Source organism: Mandrillus leucophaeus, unplaced genomic scaffold (genome assembly GCF_000951045.1).
Source record: "Mandrillus leucophaeus isolate KB7577 unplaced genomic scaffold, Mleu.le_1.0 Scaffold925, whole genome shotgun sequence".
NCBI classification, from domain to species: domain Eukaryota; kingdom Metazoa; phylum Chordata; class Mammalia; order Primates; family Cercopithecidae; genus Mandrillus; species Mandrillus leucophaeus.
The window spans coordinates 362,053-387,112 of record NW_012110086.1 but is presented as its reverse complement, the minus strand read 5'-3'; the positions used below and the strand labels follow the sequence as shown (position 1 = coordinate 387,112).

General features: G+C 40.8%; 1 protein-coding gene across 1 annotated transcript in view; it reads right to left on the bottom strand.

The window, feature by feature from the left end:
* The window catches only part of LOC105531976 (chromosome unknown open reading frame, human C11orf44), a 37,710-nt gene extending 15,161 nt beyond the window's left edge, over positions 1–22,549 (bottom strand). Inside the window, 2 exon segments of the mRNA XM_011970035.1 lie at positions 7,656–7,658; positions 22,340–22,549. Of these exon segments, the coding sequence (XP_011825425.1) occupies positions 7,656–7,658; positions 22,340–22,549 (213 nt within the window).
* Between the last annotated feature and the right edge of the window lie 2,511 nt (positions 22,550–25,060).

The window sequence follows — 25,060 nt, the reverse complement described above, 5'->3', positions numbered from 1 at the left end:
AGAATTCATGTTGCTCCGTGAAAACAGGACAATTTAGACAAGGGGCTTCTCTCCGAGGCATACAGCTTGGCCAGCAGAGGCCTGGCTGGAGTTAAGTCCTCAGGCCTCCCGCTGCTGGGTGCCCTTGGGCAGAGTGTGAGCGGTGCAACCTTATGCACTGTCTTTGCTTCCCAGTTTTGTGACCTTGGTCAGGTTAGTTACATACTCACAATCTCAGCTTCCTCATCCGTAAAGCGTGGAGAACAATAAACTGTGCCTGGCAGGGATGTTGGAAAGATTATCAGAGGGAGTGCATGGCAAGTGCCTTTGCTGAGTGCCTGGCACGGAGGGAGGGCTCCAAAACTGGTAGAAGATATCGTGATTATTGTTTCTAACAAGATACCAGGAAGCCACAGGAGGCTTTTAAGCCACATAATGACACTTCTGCCTTTGACAAAGGTGACTCTGGCAGCAGGGTGGAGTACGAATTGAATGGTAGCAAGAGTGGAGGCAGAGAAAGGGCTATTCCCACAGGCTAGATGAGAGATAAGAGGGCCCAAAGCAGAGCAGAAGCAGGGCCAGAAGCAAAACCTGTTTTCTGCACACCCCTTGGCCTTCTGTCTCCTGTTTGGCAAACCCACCTCCCCACAGAGCCTCCCTGCAGGAATCATCAGGAACCTGTGCTGAGAGCTGCTCTAAGGACCAGTGCCAAAGCAATTAAGCATGTAACAATGCATTAAAATGGAAGGCAGGCTGGAGGAGAGGATAAACACCATAGCCTTCCCCAGCAGACCCAGAAGGCCCTAACCTGCATCCATAATCTCCCAGAAATGGCTGCAACCCAAATGTCCAAAGGAGAAGGTTTAAGTGAACCCCCATACAATGCACATGTACTCACAGACACACACATACATGTTTCTGAGATGGTGCCAGACTGAGGGAGCCCAGGCCCGCTGTGGGATGTTTTCCAAACTCCCAGGACCAGAGTTCCCATACGCTTGAGTGCAGGTGGGAGTGGAATGCAGGGTAGGAGAGGAGGGTCCTTCACCCAATAAGCCTCTCTGTAGATACTGAGCTCACGTGTTCATTCCCAATTGGAAACACATGCGCTGTCAGGCCAGGCAGGAACCAGAAATCAACAACATATAAAAATATTGCCTTGCACAGACACTTTCACTCCGTGATCTCGCCCCTCCTCCCCAGTCTCCCTTCACTTCTTTATTGGCAATGGGGCTTGCTGGGGAGAGACAGGCTCCTGTGCCCCATAAATAATAATATGAATGGAGACTGTACATATGGTTCGGGTCTCTATTTCTGAGTCATTCTGAATGCACCTGAAGTTGTAGCAGCCAAGGGAGAGATTTTCAGCGGCACACAAAGCCTACTTTGAGAAATGGGGAACGAAGGCTTCTCTTTCTTCTGGAAGGGAGATGACTCCGTGTTTTGTTTCTCTCATAGTGCCACAAGGTGATAGCACCATCTCAACACCTGTAGTCATAACTTGGAGGGAAATTCACCTCCAAAAGCACGTAGCTGCATATACAATCTCAGAGCAAAAGTGTCTTTCAAGCAAGGGCTTTCAATCTAGAACCCCAAGATGGTATCAAAAGGTTCATGAGCATCTTCAAACTTTTACATCGTAATAGGTTGCACCTGTGTGCACACATGTATTTTTGAGAAAGCCCACAGATTGTTGTCAAATTCCCAACAAAACCCATTACTAAAAATGTTTAGAGCTGCTGACTTTGCTGTTAACTAGCCCTGTGACCTCCATCCTCATCTGAAGCTTGAATTCTGTCTGTAGAGTTTCATTCATGCAATAATCCAATTTACGCTTGAACTCCTCCAGTGATGAAAACCGGACAGAACAGCTCAGTAATTGAGAACAGGGGTTCGGGAGGAGACGCTTCCATGCCCAGACCCTGGTGCCGACACTTTGTAACTTCATGACTTTGGGCCAATATTTCAGCCTCACTCATCCTTGGTTTCGTCGTCTATATAAATGCATTGTAATACCTCTTAGCTATTTTTGAGAAGATCAAATGAAATAATGCATGCAAACCTTTGAGCACACCCAGGGGAGGTAGTGAGTGTACAGTAAAATGGTCACTGCTATTGCAGCATCGTTATTATTATTAGAGAGACAGCTCACTACTATTCTCAAAAAAAAAAAGAAAAGAAAAAACAACTCCTTTCTGTTTTCCCTTCATTGCAAAATTCTTCACCTTAATGTTGAACCAAAAACTACTTCCCTGCAGCTGGCAGTCAGTCATTGGTCTTTACTGACACCTGGCATGCAGAACAAGAGATAGAGCTCAAAGCGGTCTGTCCTATCATTCATTAGCAGCATGCCAGGAACACCTGCATCCACAAATCATGTGTTCAAAAGGAAAGGAAAAATTAAAGATGGAGAACTTTAGACTCAAGATAACAAAACGGGTTTTTTGTTTGTTTCATGAAGACATTTTGACAATAAAGATATACAGTTTGAAGTGGACTGTTTTAAAATTTAAACATCACTGAGTAAATCCAGCATCTGTTCACATTTACCATTTATCAAAAGATCTTTCCCTGTGGCTCCTATGGGCACCAGCACTGTCATTAACACAGTGTTTTCACTAATTCTTCTAGACCCTTCGCTTCCACTGTTATCATAAATGAAGCCACTCAAAGTCAGTGTGTTACACACGACACTTTATGTCCTCCCAGAGCACAGCCAGTTTCTGTTCCCGATCCGCTGTAAGCTCTGTGAGAGCGGGGGTAATGGCTGTCTTGTTCCCCTTCGAGTCTGTAACACCTCCCACAGTATCTGGCTCCTGTTAGGAACTTACTAGAGAGTTGTTGAATGAATGAATGAACCAACTTACAAGCAACAGTAACGGGTGCAAAGTAAATCATGTCCTTTATTAATCCATAGTGCTATATCCAGTTTAGGTAAGAAAAATGTGTGTTATAATTAAAATGAATTTAAGGACAGGTTTTGTATTTTCTCACTCCTGAAATCATTTGTTTTATCAGCTAAATGCCCACAGATCTTTAAGTCATTCATTTCATCATCTGCTTTTATATCCTTTCAGTCATTCTTATTTTCTTCTGGGTATTGAAGACTGATAATTCCTAGCCCCTAGAGATGTCAGGTCCACAGCTGAGAGCCATCAGCTATCCAATGTATTCCCATTGTCCTTCTCTGGGAAGAGCCAGGGTGTCCTGAACTGCAGGGTTTGTTACCACCTTTAGGGAGCCAGAGGTTTAAAGGAGAAGACAATATTGAAGAGATATTGTAGACCACTAAGTTCGGTTCTTTCTTATACTCAAAAGGTCTTTAAGATTAGGTACCTGGAGCTATATAGTGTTAGAAGTGAAAATAGTACATATGATTGAATCATGTGATCTAGAAAGAAAATATTAATTCTCTAATCTTGGCAATTGTCTAGGATAACAAGACTGAAGCGATCCTGATTCTGCACACTCATTCTGGTCAGGGAACTGGTGGTGCTCTAGAAACCAAATCACCTTCAAAAATATCCTTATTAGTACTTATTAGGCTTAAAGTAATACACTGGGCAAAAATAAGAGCCTCTGCCCTCAGTGATCTATTAAGAAACAAACACTTGGGCAGTTTTAAAATGATGATCTGAAACGACAATTTGAAAATAATACGGTGGTAAAATAGGCAGCTAGCAAAAGAAATTTGCACTGCCAAAAATGTATTTAAAAGTTCAGCCTTGATGGGAAGCAAAGACATGAAAACTAAAACTTCAGTAAGACACAATTTTGGGGGTAATTAAAATCTGTAAAGATTCCAAAGGAAGCAAGGATGCAGTGCTGGTGACCACCGCGAGAAGCAGGCATTCCCGGCTGTGGCTGATGGAAGGAAAAGCAGACCAGTGGAGCCTTTCCAGAAAGCAATTTGGCAGCCTATTGCAAAAACCTTAATATGCACACCCTTTGACATAGCACTCCCACTTGTAGAAATATATCCTTAGGAAATTATTGGAGACATACATAAAGACATACATATGTGCAAAAATATTCATTGCAGCATAATTCATAATAAAAAGTAGGAAACTTTTAAATATCTGATGTTAGGGGATTTATTAAACTTCAATATATCCATATGATTGAATATTATACCTAAAATACTTGTGTGTCACAAAAGAATTTTTACCAGGAAAATGTTTGCAATTTATTGCTAAGTGCAAATCCTAAAGGAAGAAAAGAAGCTTTCAATGCAGAAATTCAACAATACACCACCCTCCTGAGTTAGTTAACTCCTAGTTTCTTTTAAATCTTAATTTGTTCATCCTCATCTCCTACAAGGTCAGTTCTCTTTAAGTTATGTCCTCAGAGCTCCATGGCCTCACCTTCTTAGCATTTCTCAACTATGTAAATAAAGTTGTAACTTGCATTTATTTGTGTGACTCTTTAATTAATGTCTGACTCTCCAACTAGACTATAGTTGAATGAGGGTAGGGCCTGTTCCTGGCATATGATAAATGCTCAATATATTTTGAATGACACCACATTACTTACAAATCTATATGTATGCGTACACACACAAAAGTGATGGCAATAATATTTCCACTGTTGATATTTTAATAATGAAGTTCCTAGGACTAGTAGGATGGTGAGTGATGTTTTTTCTTCCAGGTCTTCTGAACTGAGTATGCTATAGCACTTCAATCACTTTAAAAATTATAAATATTATAGGAAAAATAAGTTTGCTAAATCAGTATAATGAGTGGTGTATGTCTTCAGAGGATCTTCCTTGAGCATTTAGGAATACCTGATTCCCCTGAGCACACGCAAGCAGGGCTGGGCAGAGGGTGGGAATTCTATCTGGTAGGATGTAGTATGTATGGAATCCTGAGGGAGGAACATGGAAGCTTTTGTCAGAGTTGGGAGAGACAGAGAAGACAGGGGCTGGGGCTCCAGGGTGCGGGGCAGAATGAGTAGGGGAACATCTGTACTGCCATTGCTCATTGCTGGAGTGAGAGGGGTCTGCCTAGAAGTGATGGGAGGTGACACTGGAGAGGAAGGTGATGGAGAGACACGCGGGTCTGTATGGAGCCTGTAGTCAAAGGAGAAGTCACTGGGGGTGGTGACATCCTTTGCTGAAGTTTAAAGAGGTCACTCTGACTGCCCTGCAGAAAGTGAACTGCAGGGGAACGGATCTGGGCACAGCAGGGCCCGTTTTGAGGCTGTTTCTATTATCTGGGCAGAAAAAAAGGAGGATCTGATATAAAACTTTGGCTGTAGGGATAGACAAGAAAAGACTGTTCAAGAGCTTCTGCGAAAAGGGAAACAGTAGAAAGAGTCAACAACTACATACGATTCCTATCCTGGGTGACTATACGGACAGTAGAAAGAGTCAACAACTACATACGATTCCTATCCTGGGTGACTATACGGACAGCTGTGCCATCAAATGAGATAGAGAATTTCAGGTGTATTTTAGAGGATGAGGAGATCCACTTCGGGCAGGTTGAATTTGAATCTCAGAAGAAACATGTGGGCTAGAAATTTAGACTTGAGCATCATCCACATATCAGTGATAGTTAAAACCCTGCAGGTGGATTAAATCACCCCAAAGGGGATAAGGATAAGAAGAGAAGTTGGTCATGAATGAGAACGTATGACATATCAACATTTAAGGGGCAGGCAAAGGCAAGGAACTGTATGAGGGAAAGAGAAGGCATGCCAGAGGTATGGAACAAAAGACAAGGGAATAGAAATTTTGCAAAGGAAGAGTGATGAGGATAAGCAAATGCTGCAGGATTTCAGTAAAAAAATAGCACTGAAAAGAGTCCTGGAAAGAGTTGGAAGTTAGAAGGTGAGCATTGACAGAAATTTCCATAGATGTACCTAGAAGCCAAGCTGCAGTGGTTTCAAGAACTACTGGGTTCTTTCTTGGGTTCTCAGCTGGACAATAGACTTTGTTGAAAGAAGAAAGATTCTCTCTAAATTCTGAACGCTCCCTGTAAGTATCAAAAACCAAATGTGGTCAGCTCGGATCATAGAGGATTACAAAACACCTTAATGTGCAGACCACACAGGCATCTGGACAGTTTGCTCCATGGGTTTCTTCCATCAGGAGGCCATGCCTACCCAAGTCTTGGCCTCAGGGTGGGGCAGGCACATGGCAAAAGAATACAGGCCCTGGATGGACCGAGTGGGAAGCTGAAAGCAAAAAGGAGACTGAGCCCCATTTCCAACCGGGACTCTAGGATGTGAAGGCCTCGCTCCCCCAAGACATACATAGTTAAACGGCAGCATGATGTGTGGGTTTAGAAAGGGGCAGATGGACTGATATAGCCCCCTTTCCTTTTCCTCTACTGTTTCCTTTCTCTTTTCCTCATGATTCTCCACACCTATGCCTGCTGGCTAGGGAGATATTCAGAATTTCTGGTGAGCTCCAGGAGAAAATATGTAATTTATCTATCCTCAAGGCTTCTCTTATTCAGGCCCTGCTATAACTACTTCAGGTTTCCCGAATTATTCCTTATTTGACATGATTTTCTCAACAGTCACCATCCCTCTCCCTTTGACCAGAATCTGGTTGTCAATGCCTCCTTTATATAGACTCGAACATGATCTTTAGATGGGGTACTAGCACCATGTACAATGGGTCTGCCATTTTGCCTGCTCTGGTCACTGCTGCTTGCAATACAACCTAAGAATTCAAGCTCTATTTTATTCATTGTTTCACAATGTGGGCTTATCTTAAGTGTGCAGTCAACTAAATTTCAAACTAGGTCTTTACCACCTGATACTTATGTAAACTGATTTTTTCTTTACACCAAGTCAGGACTTGACATTTTACCAGTTGAATTTCATCGTATTGGTTTTGGCCCTTAATTCCAGTCTTTTGAGGTTATATTGAAATACCACTCAGTTCTAGCCATCTCTTATTAAACATTTTTATCAGTTAATTATATGAAGACATAAAAGATATACATAGGAAGACATAAAAGATATACATATCAAGCTTGTGGGTAACACAGGAAGTCCTATATCCCTGGAGGCCTCCCTTTGGAATGACTCTAAAGCATTAATCAGCACATAAAAGAACAAGAGAATACCTCCCTTACTAAAGCACAACACAAAACTTGCCAAGCTTTTTGGAGAAAAGCTCCAGAAATATGTCTGGCTAAAGACTCAGACTGCCTTAACTCTTCAGTTCAGTGCACTGGGGTCAAGTCAGACAGACCTGTACTGGGGTGGCAGTTGTGAGAGAGTTACTTCATTTTTCTAAGGCTCAATTTTCTTATTTGAAAGTGAAAATCATGAAAGTAAGCACCTAATAATTCACCAATGACTATATAATAACTCCTGCATATCCAAGACATTCTCATATCCCCACACCCAAAACACACTGAGATTCATTCCATCTGGGGAGATCCCCCCGACACACACAGGGAGGCACCTTCACCTACTACTGGCCTAAAGTCCAACAGTGCTTCCACTGTTCAGTGATCAAAATATACCCATAAGAAGTAGCCTACTCACAGTAATAGGAAGTTTTTTCTTCTTGGCTGTGGTGTTTGACCATTATAAATTCATTACACTCTAAACTTTTTATCTTATTGCCAAAGATACAATAAGGCATACTCAGACTAACTCCTTGCTAAATTCTACTTGTAATACCTCTAACATATTTCCAGATTGACACTGACTTCCTATATTAGTGTTCACTTGTCTCAAGATCCCCAAGCAGCAGTCCCTTTGAAGCCAATGTGCTGGACTTGGTCAATGAATAGTCAGTGTCTTGTACATAATTTCAATGATCATTTGCTGGTAGTTTTAAGCATCCAGTAACTACATATTTCCTTTCTTTTTCTTTTTCCATTTTTATTTTAATGACTCCTACCAAAAGCAGGTAGAGCTAGTAGTAGTCAGAGGGTGAACTCTAGACAGACTACCTGGGTTCAAATCACAGTTCTGCCACTTACCAGCTGTGAAACCTTGTAGGGATTTCTGTGTCTGAATTTCTTCATCTGTAAAGTGGGGTTAATAATAATATCCACCTTATACTCTTGTTAGGAGGGTTATGGATAAGCATCTATAAAGATCTTAATGCTGATTGACATTATTTCCTGACACAAGTATAGAAATACTCTCTAAGTTAATCTATTCGCTTTATTTAAAAGGTAAACACTCCTTTCTTCTAATTTGTGCCACTTTCTAGGCAGCCCCAGAAGTTAGCACCAAGAAATCTTCCTTACCTGTTTTCTTAATTGGTTCCTTTCTATTAGTCCTTTATGACCTTCCCATATCATTCATATTTTGGGGTCACAACTATATCTTTTTAATTTACATATATCACCAATTATAAGATGAATCCTCAATTTAACTAGTTTTTCAGAGGGAGTAATTTTAAAAATTGCTGCTGCATTATATATATGTACTGTTTGTCCACATCCCAATTTGCAAAACCTAAATATATATATGTATGTTTTAAAGCAAATATCAGTATGTTAGACTCATATATATGACAGGTGGGGAGTTGAAGGAATGACAGAACTGCCCCACATATGGGACCGACTGTCCCACAACGCTCAGCTGGCCATCTTGCAAAGGCCACGGATGCTACTGATCATAAAGGAGAACAGGTGAAAGAATTTGGATGATTTAGTATGATCTATTGTTCTTCAGAAAATACAAATTAAAATATTACTCGTAACATTATAGCTGTCTTTTAAGTGAGAGTTAATCTTTCTGAGATTTTTAACTACGGTAAAGTAAACATAACATTTACCATTTTAACTACTTTTAAGTGTACAATTTTACAATTTAGTGGCATTAAGCACATCCCAAAATGATGTGAAATCATCACCACTATCCATTTCCAGAAATTTTTTATCATTTCAAACAGAAACTCTATATTCATTAAACAATAACTCCCAAGATTATTTTTAACCCTTACCCACAGCCCATAGTAACCTCGAATCTACTTTGTCTCTATGAATTTGCCTTTTCTAGATACTCATATAAGTGGAATCATACAGTATTTGTCCTTTTGTGTCTAACTTATCTCACTTAGCGTACTATTTCTAAGGTTTATGCATATGAATCCACATGTGATTTCACATATGGACCACAAAGCTCAGCTGGCCATCTTGCCAAGACTCTGGATGCTATTGACCACAGAGGAGAATGAGAAAAAAGACTTTGGATGAGGCTGGGAGTGGTGGCTCATGCCCATAATCCCAATACTTTGGGAAGCTAAGACAGGCAAATCACTTGAGGTCAGGAGTTCGAGACCAGCCTGGGCAACACGCCAAAACCCAGTCTCTAAAAAAAATAATAATAATAATTAGCCAGGGGTGGTAGCACATGCCTGTAATCCCAGCTACTCAGGAGGCTGAGGCACAAGAATCGCTTAAACCTGGGAGGCAGAGTTTGCAGTGAGCCAAGATCATGCCACTACACTCCAGCACTCCAGTCTGGGCAACAGAGTCAGATTTTTTCAAAAAAAAAAAAAAAAAAGAAAGAAAGAAAGAAAAGAAAAAAAGAATTTGGATGCGTTAGTATGACCCGTTTCTTCTTGGCTAAATTTCATTTTTTATTAAGGCTGAATAATATTCAGAGTCTCTTGAGATTGCATATGAATTTTAGGACGGGGTTTTCTATTTTTTAGAAACCTGCCATTGGTATTTTATAAGAATTATATTATGTCTGCAGATTTCTTTGGGTAGTATTGTCATCTTAACAATAGTAAGTCTTCCAATTCATGGACATGAAATGTCTTTCCACTTGTTTACGTCTTCTTTAATTTCTTTCAGCAACGTTTTCTAGTTTTCATCATACAAGTCTTTTGCCTCCTTGTTTAAATGTATCCCGAAATATTTCACTCTTTTTGATACTATTAGAAATGAAATTGTTTTCTTAGTTTCATTTTGGATTATTCATTGCCAGTAAATAAAAATGCAATTGATTTTTATGCATTGGTTTTGTATCCTGCACATTTAATGAATTCATGTATTAGCTCTGTTTTGTGTTTGGAATTTTTAGGGTTTTCTACATATAAGATCATATCAGCTGCAAACAGAGAGAATGTTACTTCTTTATTTCCAATTCGAATGCATTTTATTTCTTCTTCTTGCCTAATTGCTTGTCTAGAACTTCTGATACTAAGTTCAATAGAAATAACAAAAGCAGGCATCCATATCTTCTTCCTGCAACCTTAAAGTAAAAGCTTACAGTCTTTCACAATTGAGTATGACATTACTTATGGGTTTTTCATATATGGCCTTTACTAATAGTTTCCTTCTATTCCTAGTCTTTGAGTCTTTTCTTATCATGAGAGGGTGCTGAATGTTGTCAAATTATTCTTCTACAATAAGATGATTATGTGTATTTTTTTCATTCTATTAATGTGGTATATTACATTTATTGATGTTCAGATGTTGAAACATCCTTCCATTGTAGGAGTAAAACCCACTTGATCAAGGAGTATAATCCTTTTACTATGCTCTTGAGATGCAATAAACCATACAAAAGATCAACAAATTCAGGGGTCTGTCCTTTGAAAGAATAATTAAGATTGATGGACCACTAGCTAGACTAATAAAGAGAAAAAGAGAGAAGATCCAAATAAGTGCAATCAGAAATGACAAAGGAGCATTACCACTGAACCTACAGAAATACAAAAAATCCCTCAGAGACTATTATGAACACCTCTATGCACGCAAACCAGAAAATCTACAAGCAATGGATAAATTCCTGGAAACATACAACCTCCCAAGATTAATCCAGGAAGAAATTGAAACCCTGAACAGACCAATCGTGAGTTCCAAAACTGAATAGTAATAAAATGCCTATCAACCAGAAAAAGCCCTGGGCCAGATAGATTCACAACTGAATTATACCAGATATACAAAGAATAGCTGATACCATTCCTGCTGAAACTATTTCCAAAAAAATTGAGGATGAAGGGCTCCTCCCTAACTCATTCTAAGAGGCTAGCATCATTTTGATACCAAAACTAGGCAGAGACAAAACAAAAAAGGAAAACTTCAGGCCAACATCCTTAATGAACATAGATGCAAAAATCCTGAGCAAATTACCAGCACACTGAATCCAGCAACACATCAAAAAGCTAATCCACTAAGGTCAAGTAGGCTTTATCCCTGGAATGCAAGGTTGATTTAACATATGCAAATCAATAAATGTGATTTATCACACAAACAGAACTAAAAACAAAAAACCACATGATCATTTCAATAGATGCAGATAAAATGCAACATCCCTTCATGTTAAAACCCTCAAAAAACTAAGCACTGAAGGAACGTATCTCAAAATAATAAGAGCCATCTATGACAAAACCATAGTCAACATTATACTGAATGGGCAAAAGCTGAAAGCATTAGCCTTGAGAATTGGAACAAGACAAGGATGCCCACTCTCATCACTATCACTCCTAATCAACATAGTACTGGACATCATAGCCAGAGCAATCAGGCAAGAGAATGAATTAAAAGGCATCCAAACAGGAAGACAGGAAGCCAAACTACCTCTGTTTGCAGATATGATTCTGCAACTAAAAAACCCAGTGGTCTCTGTCCAAAGCTCCTAGATCTTATAAACAACTCCAGCAATTTCAGGATACAAAATCAATGTATAAAAAGCAGCAACATTTCCATGCACAAACAACATCCAAGCTGAGAGCCAAATCAAGAACACAATCCCATTCATAGTAGCCATAAAAGATTAAAATATCTAGGAATATGGCTAACGAGGGAGGTAAAAAAAAAAATCTGTGTAATGAGAATTACAAACCATTGCTCAAAGAAATCAGAGATGACACAAACAAATGGAAAAACATTCTATGCTCATAGATTGGAAGAATCAATATTGTTATAATTGCCATACTGCCCAAAGCAATGTACAGATTCAATGTTATTCCTATCAAACTACCAATGACATTCTTCACATAATTATTTAAAAAACTATTATTTTTAAATTCATATGGAACCAAAAAAGAGCCTGAATAGCAATTCTAAACAAAAAGAACAAAGCTGAAGGCATCATATTACCTGGCTTCAAACTATATTACAAGGCCATAGTAACCAAAGCAACACAGTATTGGTACCAAAACAGACACATAGACCAATGGAACACAATAGAGAACCAGAAATAAAGCCACACGCCTACAACCATCTGATCTTCAACAAAGTTGACAAAAACAAGCAATGGAGAAAGAACTCCTTATTCAATAAATGGTGCTGGGATAACTGGCTAAGATTGAAACTGGACACCTTCCTTACATCACATACAAAACCAACTCAAGATGGATTAAAGACTTATACGTAAAACTTAAAACTATAAAAATCCTAGAAGAAAACCTAGGAAGTACCATTCTGGACAAAGGCCCTGGCAAAGATTTTATGACAAAGATGACAAAAGCAATTGCAACAAAAACAAAAATTGACAAATGGGACTTAATTAAACTAAAGGGCCTCTGCACAACAAAAGTAACTATCAACAGAAGAAACAGACAACCTACAGAATGAGAGAAAACATTTACAAATTATATATCCAACAGAGATCTAATATCCAGAATCCATAAGGAACTTAAACAAAATTTATAACACAAGCAAAAGACAAAGAACCTCATTAAAAAGTGGGCAAAAGACGTGAACAGACACTTTGCAAAAAAAGACATACATGCAGCCAACCAGCATATGAAAAAACACTCATCACTGATCATTAGGGAAATGCAAATCAAAACCACAATGAGATACCATCTCACACCAGTCAGAATGGCTATTAACAAAAAGTCAAAAAATAACAGATGCTGGTGAGGTCGTGAAGAAAAGGGAAGGCTTATACACTACTGGTGAGAGTGTAAATTACTTCAGCCACTGTGGAAAGCAATTTGGCAATTTCTCAAAGAACGTAGAACTATCATTCAATCCAGAAATCCCATTATTGGATATATGTCCAAAGGAATATAAATCATTCTACCATAAAAACATGTGCGTGTGTATGTTTATTGTAGCACTATTGACAATAGCAAAGACATGGAGTCGACCTAAGTGCTTAACAGTAGACTGGATAAAGAAAATGTGGTACATATGTATCACAGAATACTATGTAGCCATAAAAAAGAACAAGATTATGCCCTTTGCAGCAGCATGGATGAAGCTGGAGGCCATGATGCTAAGTGAACTAACATAGGAACAGAAAACCAAATACTGCACGTTCGCACATGTAAGTAGAAGCTAAACATTGAGTACACGTGGGCACAAAGAAGGAAACAACAGATACCAGGTCCTACTTTAGAGTAGAGGGTGGTAGAAGGGTGAGGATTGAAAAACTTCTATTGGGTACTACATTTATTACCTGGATGACAAAACAAACTGCACACCAAACACCAAATTCAGAGGGTGCTGAATGTTGTCAAATTATTCTTCTACAATAAGATGATTATGTGTATTTTACCTATATAGTGGACAATTTACCTATATAGTGAACCTGCATGGCACAGTGGTACATGTGCAAGTTTGTTATACACATAAATTGCATGTCACTGGGGGGTTTGCTGTGCATGTTTAAAATAAAAGTTTAAAAAATGCTCCTGAACTTAGTTTACTAGTATTTGGTTATTGCTTGTATTTAGTGTTTGCCAGTATTGATGAATAGTCATTAACGGCTATTTAATGATTTGCATTCAGTAACATCCTTCAATCATAATTGTACCTCTCATGGACATCTAACAAATGTGTCCATCATTGATCTGGGAGGATCCTTCTTGCTCCATCTCATTTATATCCACCTTCACTGCCACTGGCACCCACTGTTCTGGTTTTTCTCCACCATAGATTAGTTTGACCTGTCCTTGAGCATTGTGTAAATAGATTTACCCAGGAGGTAGCCTTGTGTGTCTGGCTTTTTTCACTCGGCATGCCATTTTTTTCATATTCATCAATGTTGTTTTCTGTCTGTATTTGTTCCTTTTTATTGTCCAAACAAGTCCATCGTATGGATGGACTGCAATTCACCTGTTGATGAAAATTTATTTGGATTTTTACCTGTTTTTGGCTACTGTGAATAAAGCTGGGATGAACTCTTGGGTTAGAAAAAAAAGATGTGTTGTTTAATTTCCACATATATTTCCTTCTGTTTTCCAGTTTTCCTTCTCTTTCTAGTTTCCATTGTGATCAGAAAAGATGCTTTGTATGATTTGAATCTTTCTCAATATATTAAGACTTATTTTGGGGCCTAACATATGATCTATCCTGGAGAACGTTCCAGGTATACTTGAGAAAAATGTGTATTTTGCTATTGTTGGGTGGTATTCTTTGTATGTAAGTCTGTTAAATCTACCTGGTTTACAGTGTTGTTCAAGTCTTTTATGTCCTTACTGATTATCTGATTATTCTACCCATTATTAAAAGTGGAATATTGAACTCTCCCTTCAATTTTGCCAGTGTTTGCTTCACATACTTTGGAACACTGATGCTTGATGTGTGTATATTTACAATTGTTACGTTTTTCTGACAATTGACTCTTTTTTCAATATACAACATACTTCTTTGTCTCTTGGAACAATTTTTGATTTAATGTCTGTTTTGCCTGGAATTAATACAACCACCCAGCTCTCTTTTGGTGACTATTGGTATAGAATATCTTTTTCCATTCTTTCACTTCCAATCTATTTGTCGCCTCAGATCTAAAGTGAATCTCTTGCACATAGCATATAGTTGAATCTTTTTTTGTAGTCCATTCTGCCAATCTATGCCATTTTATTGGAGAATTTAATCTATTTACATTTAAAGTAATTACTGATAAGAAAGAACTTACTCTTGCCATTTTGCATTTGTTTTCTGTCTTTTATTTTTTCCATTACTGCCTTGTATGAGTTTAGTTGATATTTTGTAGCGACACATTTTGACTCCTTTCTGATTTCCTTCTTTGTATAGTCTACAGATACTTTTTTTGTGGTTACCATGGGGGTCATATATAATATCCTAAATTTGCAGCTATTTATTTTGAATTAATACTAGCTTAACCTTAATCACATACCATAACTAATCTTATGTAGCTCTGCCCTCTTCTTTTATGTTACTGATGTCACAAATTACATCTTATGCATTGTCTAATTAAGAAATTTGCAATTATTTTATTCCTTTGTCTTTTAAATTCTATAGAAAATAAAAAGTAAACATATCAGTCAAAATGATAATAATATCAGCTTTTATATTTGCCCATATTTTCAACTTTACTGGAGATCTTTATTTCTTCATACAGCTTTGAGTTACTATTTAGCATTCCTTCATTTCATTCTGAAGAACTCCTATTAGCATTTCTTGTTGAGCAGTGCTAGTTTAAACGAGCTCCTTCATCTTTTGTTTACCAGAATGCTTAATTTCCCTTTTATTTTTAAAGGACAGTTTTGCCAGTACACGATTTTTGGTTTTCAGGATTTTTCCTTCAGCATTTTAAGGTCACTGCCATCTGACCTCCAAATTATCTAATAAAAAATTAGCTAATAATTCTATTGAGGACTCGATGTGCATAACTGATATGGTTTAGTTCTGTATACTCACCCAAATCTCATCTTGTAGCTACAATAATTCCCATGTGTTGTGGGAGGGACCCTGTGGGAGATGATTGAATCTTTGGAGCGGGTCTTTCCTGTGCTGTTTTCGTGACAGTGAATGGGTCTTATGAGATCTGATGGTTTCAAAACAGGAGCTTCTCTACACAAGCTCTCTTTTTGCCTGTGGCCATCCATGTAAGATGCGACTTGCTCCTCCTTGCCTTCTGCCATGATTGTGAGGCCTCCCCAGCCATGTGGACGTGTAAGTCCAATAAACCTTTCTTTTGTAAATTACCCAGTCTCAGCTATGTCTTTATCAGCAGCAAGGAAATGGACTAATACAACGATGAATCACAATCTCTTGCTTATTTCAAGAATCTAGAGCTTGATGATAACATGTCAGTGTGATTTTCTTTGAGTTTATTGTACTTGAAGTTGTTGAGATTCTTGGATTTGTAGACTCATATCTTTCATCAAAGTGGGGAAATTTTCAGCCATTGTGTCATCAAATAACCTTTCTATTAATTTCTCTCTTTTCTCCTTCTGGGACTCATGCAGTGCATATGTTGGTCCACCTGATGGCGTGCACAGGACCCTTAGGCTCTTTTTACTTTTTAAAATTCTTTTTCTTTCTGTTCCTTAGACTTGATCATTCCAATTGTCCTATTTTCACATCCACTTATTCTTCCTTCTGCCTGCTCAAATCTGCTGTTAAATCTCTCTATTAAAATTTTTACTTCAGTTACAATATTTTTGGCTCCAGAGTTTCTGTTTTGTTCCTTTATATAATTTCCATCTTCTCACTTCAGTTTTGCATTGTTTTCCAGATTTTCTTTAGTTTTTTGTTTATGCTTTCCTTTAGCTCTTTGAACATATTTGGTTGTTAATTTCTTATCATGGGTGTATTTTTATCCTTTCAGTTCAAGTGTTAAGTTTCCTAAAAATAGTGACTATGTCCACACTTAATGCAATTCTGTGTCCATAACATCATATAGTGGAAAGATGATATACCCTGCTATGAATAAACATGAGTTCAAATCTCACCTCTTGCTATATGATTCTATACAAGTCACTTAACCTCAATCTCTGTTTCTCAGCTTCCTCAAAATGTTGGTCATGATAATAACTGAGGTGGTGAATGTGAAAATGTCTGCTATAAATAGAAACCCAGGAACATGGTATTTATTTTATATAAATTGTGGCAGTGAACACATTCTTTTAAATGACACATACCTATTTATCTTTCTAATTAATTATTTCCTGTGTGCCAAGGTATGGGGTCACCAAATCTAGGCTAACCAAAGCTCGTATTTGTTTTTGACCCAAGCCCAGCATTGTTTTGGCACTACCACTGCTCTTTTCCTATTTCTGCAATCTATTCTGCCTACTTGAAAAGACAGCTTTAAAAGACAACTTAGACCCACAGACAATAGATAATTTACTTTGGAACACTCAGTCTTCTCAGATTTTAGCTTGCAAACACAGTAGACTCAACTGATAGAAGTAATGAAACCACCACATACAACCTTCCTTGAAATGCTTGCGATTATTGGTTTTTAGCTCTCTACATATATTTGTGCAAATGTACCTATGTATTTTTGAACTATATCTCATGACCAATTCAGCCAACTCCAGTGATAGGAAAGGAAATGGTTAGGAATGAGGGGTGAACAATAATTATCTGCTCTTTTCTTTGTCTGTGTTTAGAACCAACTGAGGCTGGAAGATCCAAATATCAACTTAATTACTGACATAATTGTTAGAAAATACAACCTAAATTTGCAGCAATAACAGGCTTCCTAACACTGAACTCTGAAATCCAATGTACCTAACCTCTCAGCCATAGCAGTTCTATCCCATCAGCAAAAGCAGAACCTACGCTCTAAAATCTCTGCTGCAGAAGCAGAGGAGACTGTTAGTGCCTTGGGTAGATACAAGGAGCATGAGGAGAGGGGAGGGACTGAGCTGCACTTGCCCAGTTCCTGATCCCCGATTTACCAATCAGAATTGTCACTTCCCCTTCAAGCACACCTCGATTTACAAATCTTCTGGGAACCAAGTTCTTTTTGAAAAGAGACAATCTGAGCAAAGAGAGGGCCTCCCCACTCTGTCCTCCTCAGTGCTGTCACTGAGGAGAGACAGCAGGCTGCAGCCTAACTTTCCAAGTGAAGAGAGAAAGGAGGTGCCCTGATGCAACAGGGAAAGAAACCACAGCCTGGCACATACCATCATGCCTCACATTCCATTGCTGCCCCTGGTAACGGTTTCTGACAACAAAATGTGGCTGGAATGCACACTCGTATTAAATTACTGCTTTTGTCTGAGATAAGATAAAAGACATTTCTCTTGTGTGGGCTACTGAGCAGAAAGTGGATCATAGGTGGTATTGCATAATGGCTCAGGAGCCAGGTTGCCAGCATTGTTATCCTTGCTCTGTGTCCTAGGACCAATTACTTGAGCTCTTGGTGCTTTGGTTTCTTCATCTGAAATAAAGTGAATTTTGATAGTGCCTACCTCACAAGGTTGTTTTGAGGCTTACATAGATTAATATATGTAAACTACTTAGAACAGGATCTCTGAGTGCTTCATAATTGTTGGCCATCATTACCTGAGTCTCAGTTATCTTTACTAAAGAGAAAGCGAGGAGGGATGAACTATTCAGAAATTGGCTTCTTGTACAGAAACATACTCCCTTAAATATATATTGCTCATTTTCCAGTCCCAATATCTTCTGCTTTGGAGAGCCTGGGGATTGAATGGGGATTGGAGACTCCAATATATTAGGAAAAATTCGTAAGAACACCATTGAGATTTGGCAGTGAGAGGAAAGGCAGGTGATTGCAGCATTCCGCTATGTGTACATGGGTCATTCAAATTTCCATTTCCTCTCTTTTCTGAAAGTTGCCACAACACCCATCAACCCAAGTCATGGCTCACCTTGCTTCATATATGAGGGGAGGGTGGAAAGAGTACAGAGTGGGTGGTTCCTTGAAGTCAAGGGCTTCTCTCCCTACATGTGAGTCTTGTTACTTCAGAATGGACTATGGACTTCGACATGGTTGAGACCAAGGCAGGGTATAACTGCTTCCAACTCTAAGGCCTTTTGCTGGACTACCAATAGGAATTGCATCATTGGCAGCTCAAGAGGTGCCAGGCAGGGCTGGGGCTGGACAGGAGAGAGAAAGCCAACCCCACATGAGGGGTCAGGAGCCAAATGGCAGGCCAGAGCCGGGATCTAATGGCTGTGGCTCAGAGGCCAGGGGAGCACAAGGGAGCTAAGCAGGCCATTGGGATGATCCAAGCTGCAGGACACAGTGGGCTGACAGGTGGTCTCCAGTCCCAGCAAGACCACCTTTCAGGCTCTCCAAAGGAGTCCCAGCTGAGAAGCAAAGGTAGCATACAGGTCAGTCAATAGGATGTCAGATGAATTCAGAAGCAAGAACTAAGGGTTTGACGGTAGGTTAGGGCAGGATTCTGAGCACCGAAGATTGCCAGGGCTTCCTGGGGGTCCTATATACTGGGGTGCTGGTGAGGAAACTGAGACAGAACCCTTATATCCCAGGAGTTCGCCTTCTTTGTGGAGACTGACATTTGGAACATAAAGTAATAATTATAATTGCTGTTACCATTTACTAGATACCTACTCTGCCAGGAACTGGGCTTACATTCACATTTTTTGTCTCTTTGAATCCTTACAATAACCTCAGAAGCACTGGTATTATCCTTCACACACTGGGATGTAAGTTCTATGCCTTGGGCCAAGGGACTTGGTTCTTTTCATTTCCAGCTATGTACTCAGAACCAAAAATAGCATGTGCCAGTCCAGAAAAGGAACTTAATATCTGCCGCATATTTATCTCTGTTTTCCAATGAGGACACTAAAGCTTAGAAAGCTAAAGTGCCTTTCGCAAAGTAACACAGATTGTGAACAAAAAGTCAGAATCCAAACCTAGATCTGTCTGAGCCCTAAGTTTGTGCTTTTTTCCATTTTTCTACTCCGTCTATCATAGAAAGAATGTTGGCCTCACGTCAGGATAACCCAGCATCTAGTTTCAGTTCTACCTCTAACTGTGTGACCTTGGGCAACCGGCCTTATTTCTCTGGGCTTCAATTTTCTTCTCTGAAAATGAAAGGGCTCAGAGCAGCTCACGTCCAAGATTCCGTCCAGCTCTCTGGTTCTGCGCCTTCCATGGCTCAAGGGAGCCCCATGGGATTGGTCTGAGTCACACTGGAGGGCTCTCAGGAAGCGGTGACTTGGAAGGGTCGGCTGATGGGCGGCCTGACCAGAAACGTGGAAAATGTAGGGCAAGCAGCTGCTAGAGTGAAAGAACAGCCGGTGGGAGTCTGGCTCTGTCTCCCATCAGGAAGATATTGAATTTCCTCACCCTCATGGGGAAGTGGCTGCTGCTGCTCTAGCCCAGGGAAACGGACATTTTGCAGCTCCAGGAGTTAGGCAGCTCATGTTTTCAGAGCCTTGTGAACAATCCAATAGAGTGAGGGGGCCAATGATCTCTGGTGATTAGACCTAGTTGACATTTGGGGACTATAAGATCCTGAATGCAGAATACTCATTCTAGCCATATTCACAAAATCCCCTTAATTAAAATTTCATTTTCAACTTAGATTTTAAACTCTCTTGCTCAGTAAGGTTCATCTATTTAAAACACAGCGGCCCAGAAGAATGAACTTAAAACAACCATGCAGTTGCTTTGAATTATGTGCTATGTTAAAGATGCCTAGTATCAGATTTAACAAAGTTTTACTGCCTTGGCTTTAATGCTATTATTAAGAATAATTTGTGTATGTTTTTACAGGCTTACTCCCCAAAGTTCATATTATTTTCTTCCCAGGAACTCAAAAGCAGCTCACACGCAGTCTTTGACATCCCTTTCTCTCTTCTGTAGCTCCCTTTGTTCAGTGAGGTGAAGAAAAAGGCCTTGCTTGTTACACTACAGTGGAGATGTTTAAGCTTCTGGGAGATAAGCATCTTCCAGAATCTGGTGAAAGCTGTTAGTCATCTCCACTTCCACCACCCTTCCATCCCCAAATCACACGAGCACATACACTCAAAAAGTTCCAAGCAACTTGAAGTGTTCCAAAACTCCCTAAGCAAATCCACAGAGGTCTCTAATGCTAGGTTAAACTCTGGGTGATTTTAATACATGGTGCTGGAATCACTGCAAAAACAAAAATAAAATGGGAGGTTGAGGCTGCAGTGAGCTGTGACTGCACCACTGCACTCCAGCCTGGGCAACAAAGCGATACTCTGTCTCAAAAACAATAATAATAACAATACATTAAGAATAAAAATTGAACCTTGATGCTTACCACACACCATATCTAAACATGAACTCAAAATGGATCACAGGTCTATGACTAAGTGCTAAAACTACAAAAACCCTAGAAGAAAATCTTTGTTACTATGGGTCAGGAAGAGTCTTCTTAGATATGACACAGAAAACATGACCTAGAAGAGAGAAAAGCGATAAACTGGAAGTCATCAAAATGGAAGACTTTTAGTCTTTGGAAAACATTGTTAAGAAAATAAGACAAGCCACACATTGGGAGAAAATATTTGTAATACATCCATCTCTGTCCACGTTTGCTCACATTTCAATGTTAACTCTTAGCTTTATAATAAAATGGAAAGGATGCCTTTTAACTGGGCATCGCACTAACTGAAATAAAATTAGGTTCTGTATCCAAGGCAGAGAAGGGAAATGCACACTGGGTAAGCAACCAAGAGTGTGCTACATCTACCATATAAAATTATAAAAGAAAATAGAATCTCAGCAGGTGGTAACCAAGCAGGTCCCACAAGTCTGATCCTATCTCCAGCAATGAAGTAAAGGCAGAACATCATCTCTGCCTTGGATTCCCATCTGTGCCTAACACAAAGGAAGCCAGGAGAGGGACTGGGCACTGGCTGCCTTGCCATGCCTGTGTGCTGGCACCTTGGACATTCCCAGGAGTCACTGTGCACACACACACACAAAAGCTCATGTGCCGATCTGGAATGCACAGACTACAGAGAAAAGGGCAGAAGAGGAGAGACCACCACGGGTGGTGCTGTCTACAAGGTGTGTGGAGGACATGGTCCTGAACTTGGCCTTCAACGTGAGGGATTTCGGGAAGCCAGAGGAAGGAGAGCGGGCCTTGGACTAGAGCATGGAAACAGGTGTTGGGGGCTACCTTCAAGGACTAAGAAGGCCACGTGCCCGACCACAGCAGGAGGGGTGTGCTGAGAACAGGAGTTGAAATTGCTCTGAGCCAGGTCAAATTGGAGGCTGAAAGTCAGCCAGCCAGGGAATGTGGGGCTTGATGACAAAGTGGGCTGGCTCTCCTAGAGCCATGGTGTGACTTGATGAAAGTTGATTGATTCAGATCTGCTGCTTCTCCTCCAAACAGGACCCTGGTGATGGACTTTCTCCACACCCACCTTCAGGGAAGATGCACTCACTCATTTCAGGGGAGGAACGTCCCTCTTGCTGCACCAGTCACAGGTATTGGTCATGGAGCACCAGGGCTCTCTACTGCAAAACCTCGTGCAGCCTCGCACACTTTCTCAGCACAGCACCCAAAAAACATTACCAAGTAATCAGAACGGGCATTCGGGACACACCCAGCATGGTGGGGGCTGACAAATAAACCCTGCGCTGTTCCCCCAACCCCACCCCCGCCTCCAGGGACCCCACTGAACATCTACCCCACCTCCATCGCCACCATCATTTCTCTTCTGCTGTGTGTGTTCTTTCTTTAGGCAGCAGCTGTTTTTCCTGTCACTGCGTAATATTCATTTAAGCCTGATTTCACCTGGGAAAAATGCTGGAAATGCACCAGAATCCAGAGTGATGTGGTCATGACCAGATCTCTCCAGGACGACCTGGAAAGCTGAGTCCACTTGAGCTCACAGGACGGCTGGAGCTGGGCCAGAATGGAGAGGCCGCTGGTGGGCCATGCCCCAGTGACCCCAGCCTGAGGGGTGACAGCCAAGCTGGCGAGGAAGAGACAGAGGAGGACCATGTCAGAAACTCACAAGGACAAGTGAGGGGTCCTGGTGGGAGCGTAATGAGTTTAATCACCAGGGACAGCCTGATCATCCAGTGGTGTCCCCAGCTGATGACTGGCAACACATTCTGAGGGTGGGTTTAAGGGTGTGAGGCTCTTTCATCCTGGAGCCTCTTCCGGTCTCCCAGAGCTGCAGTCACCTCAGCAAGCAAAGCAGAAGAAAAGAGGCCACTGCGTTTATGGTTGGGGTAGCTGCTCTCGTGTGAAAATCAGGAGGTGAAACAAGGTGCTTTTGAAACCTGTTCAAGGCCTCCTTCCCTCCCAGCACATCATCAGAGGAGAGATTTTGCCTCACGCTTTTCTCCCAAGCATGTGTCTGTCTCAGAGTCGCCATGGCAACGCTGTGTATGTTTGCATGGCTGGAAGGATCCAGAGATGGAAAACGAGGCCAGGGTGGACCAGAGCAGGCAGTCCAGCAGAAATTCCTCCCTGATCCTCTGCAGGCGATCAGTTAACAGAAAGCTCCCTTGCCCTTCTGACGTTAGTCTTAGAGCCTGCTTCTGCCAACGGCTCACAGGAAAAAAAACACAACCCTCAACAGTGACTCCTGGGAACATGCACCAAAACCTGTTTTCCCCCAGCAGAGTTTTATCAGGTAGGGATTTGCCATGAGAATTCCCCAGGCTCTGAAGTCCAAGGTGCCAGCACGCAGGCATGGCAAGGCAGCCAGTGCCCGGTCGCAGGGTGGGTCCGGGGAACCACCCATCACTTGGTGGGAGAGAGCAGGTATGTCAGGAAGTGCTTTGCCACGTCTCACCTGTTTCCCTCATGCCTGACACTTCTCTATGCCACGTGGACTTGGAGAACAAAGCTCTGAAAATCTGTATGAGACCCCTTTTCTAGATAGACCCGCACCTCATGCTGATTCTCCCTCAGGAGACAGCCGCGGTGGGTGTTCTTAGCAATTCCTCAACAGACACAGCCAGCCTCTTAACCACTCATTTGTCTCTGAATCACTTCCCAACCTTTTCTCAAATTGTGGGAGCCACAAACCAGATGACAGGGACGATTCAGCCCAGCATGGAGCCCAAGGTGGGGCCAAGAACCCTATAAATGAAACTGATATTTTGGCAAATCACACGAACATAGGCATAATGACCAGCATTTAAACCAGTGTCTGCCACATATTAGGTGCCCAAAAATATTTATTAAACAAATAAGTAAAGGTCCCATAGATAGCAGAGACATGGAAAGGGGTTCCCACCTAGAAGTTTGGTGAGTTTACTTTCAAGGGGTGTAGAAAGACTGTTAAATAGGATGGGATGTTAAGCTAACTGTACTTCAAACCCATGCCTCCTCACTCCACAGCCCCGCCCCCTTACATAAACTGATTCTCACAAAAACTTCAGGAGCAGAGAGTTCAACATTTACTTGGCCATGATCCACTTGGTAGATTTCAGTTGGCTGGTAGGGTGTATTTTTCCCACTCTGAGGGCCAAAGATTTTGGCAGGTGGCAAATTGGGGTGAAGGGGAGACAGAGTAAGTTATATAAAACACCACTAACACTCTTCTCCTGTAGGTAGTAAAAACAGCTTCCTAGGTTAGCAGCACTGAGCCAAATTAAAAATGCACTGAAATGTATTTTACAGGATGGAGATACTGTTCTAAAAAGAACGTGAGCACTTTCCTGAATTTATATGCTGCTTTATTGCTGATCAGTTCTGCAGCAATCCAAGAACTAAGGTCATTCAGTCATTCAATGAACATCTGTAATCTATAGCAATCATTCTCAACCAGAGCAATCTTGTTCCCTAAGGAGACGTTGATAATATCTGAAGACATGTTTGAGTGTTGCAACTGGGGGAAGGATGCTAGTGGCATCTTGGGGAGATCAGCTGCTAAACAACTTATAAGGCACAGAACAGACCCAACCAAAAGGCATCATCTGCCCCAAAATGTTGGGAAAACCTAGAGAGCAACAGAAACACACAGTAGCACAAAGTGAGGCATCTAAGTGCCGGAGCCTTAGGGAAGGCTTATCAGATGGAGTGATGAGTGCACTGAGACATGAAGAAGAATGAGTAGGAAACATAATTAGGAAAGAGGTTCTCAAGCGGAAGGACCTACATAAGCCAAACCTGGAGATGAACATTTAAAGAACTGCAAATAGAGTGGACATTCTCTTAACCACCCTTCCCTTATGTTAACTCATTTCCAAAAAAGGCCAGGTGCAGTGGCTCACACATGTAATCCCAGCACTTGGGAGGCTGAGGCGGGTGGATTACTTGAGGTCAGCAGTTTGAGACCAGCCTGGCTAACGTGGTGAAACCCCATCTCTACTAAAAATACAAAAAAGGAGCTGGGCATGGTGGTGGGCACCTGTAATCCTAGCTACTCCGGAGGCTGAGGCAGGAGAATCGCTTGTACCTGGAAGGCAGAGGTTGCAGTGAGCCGAGATCTCTCCATTGCACTCCAGCCTGGGCAACAGAGCAAGACTCTGCCTTAAAAAAAAAAAAAAAAAACTG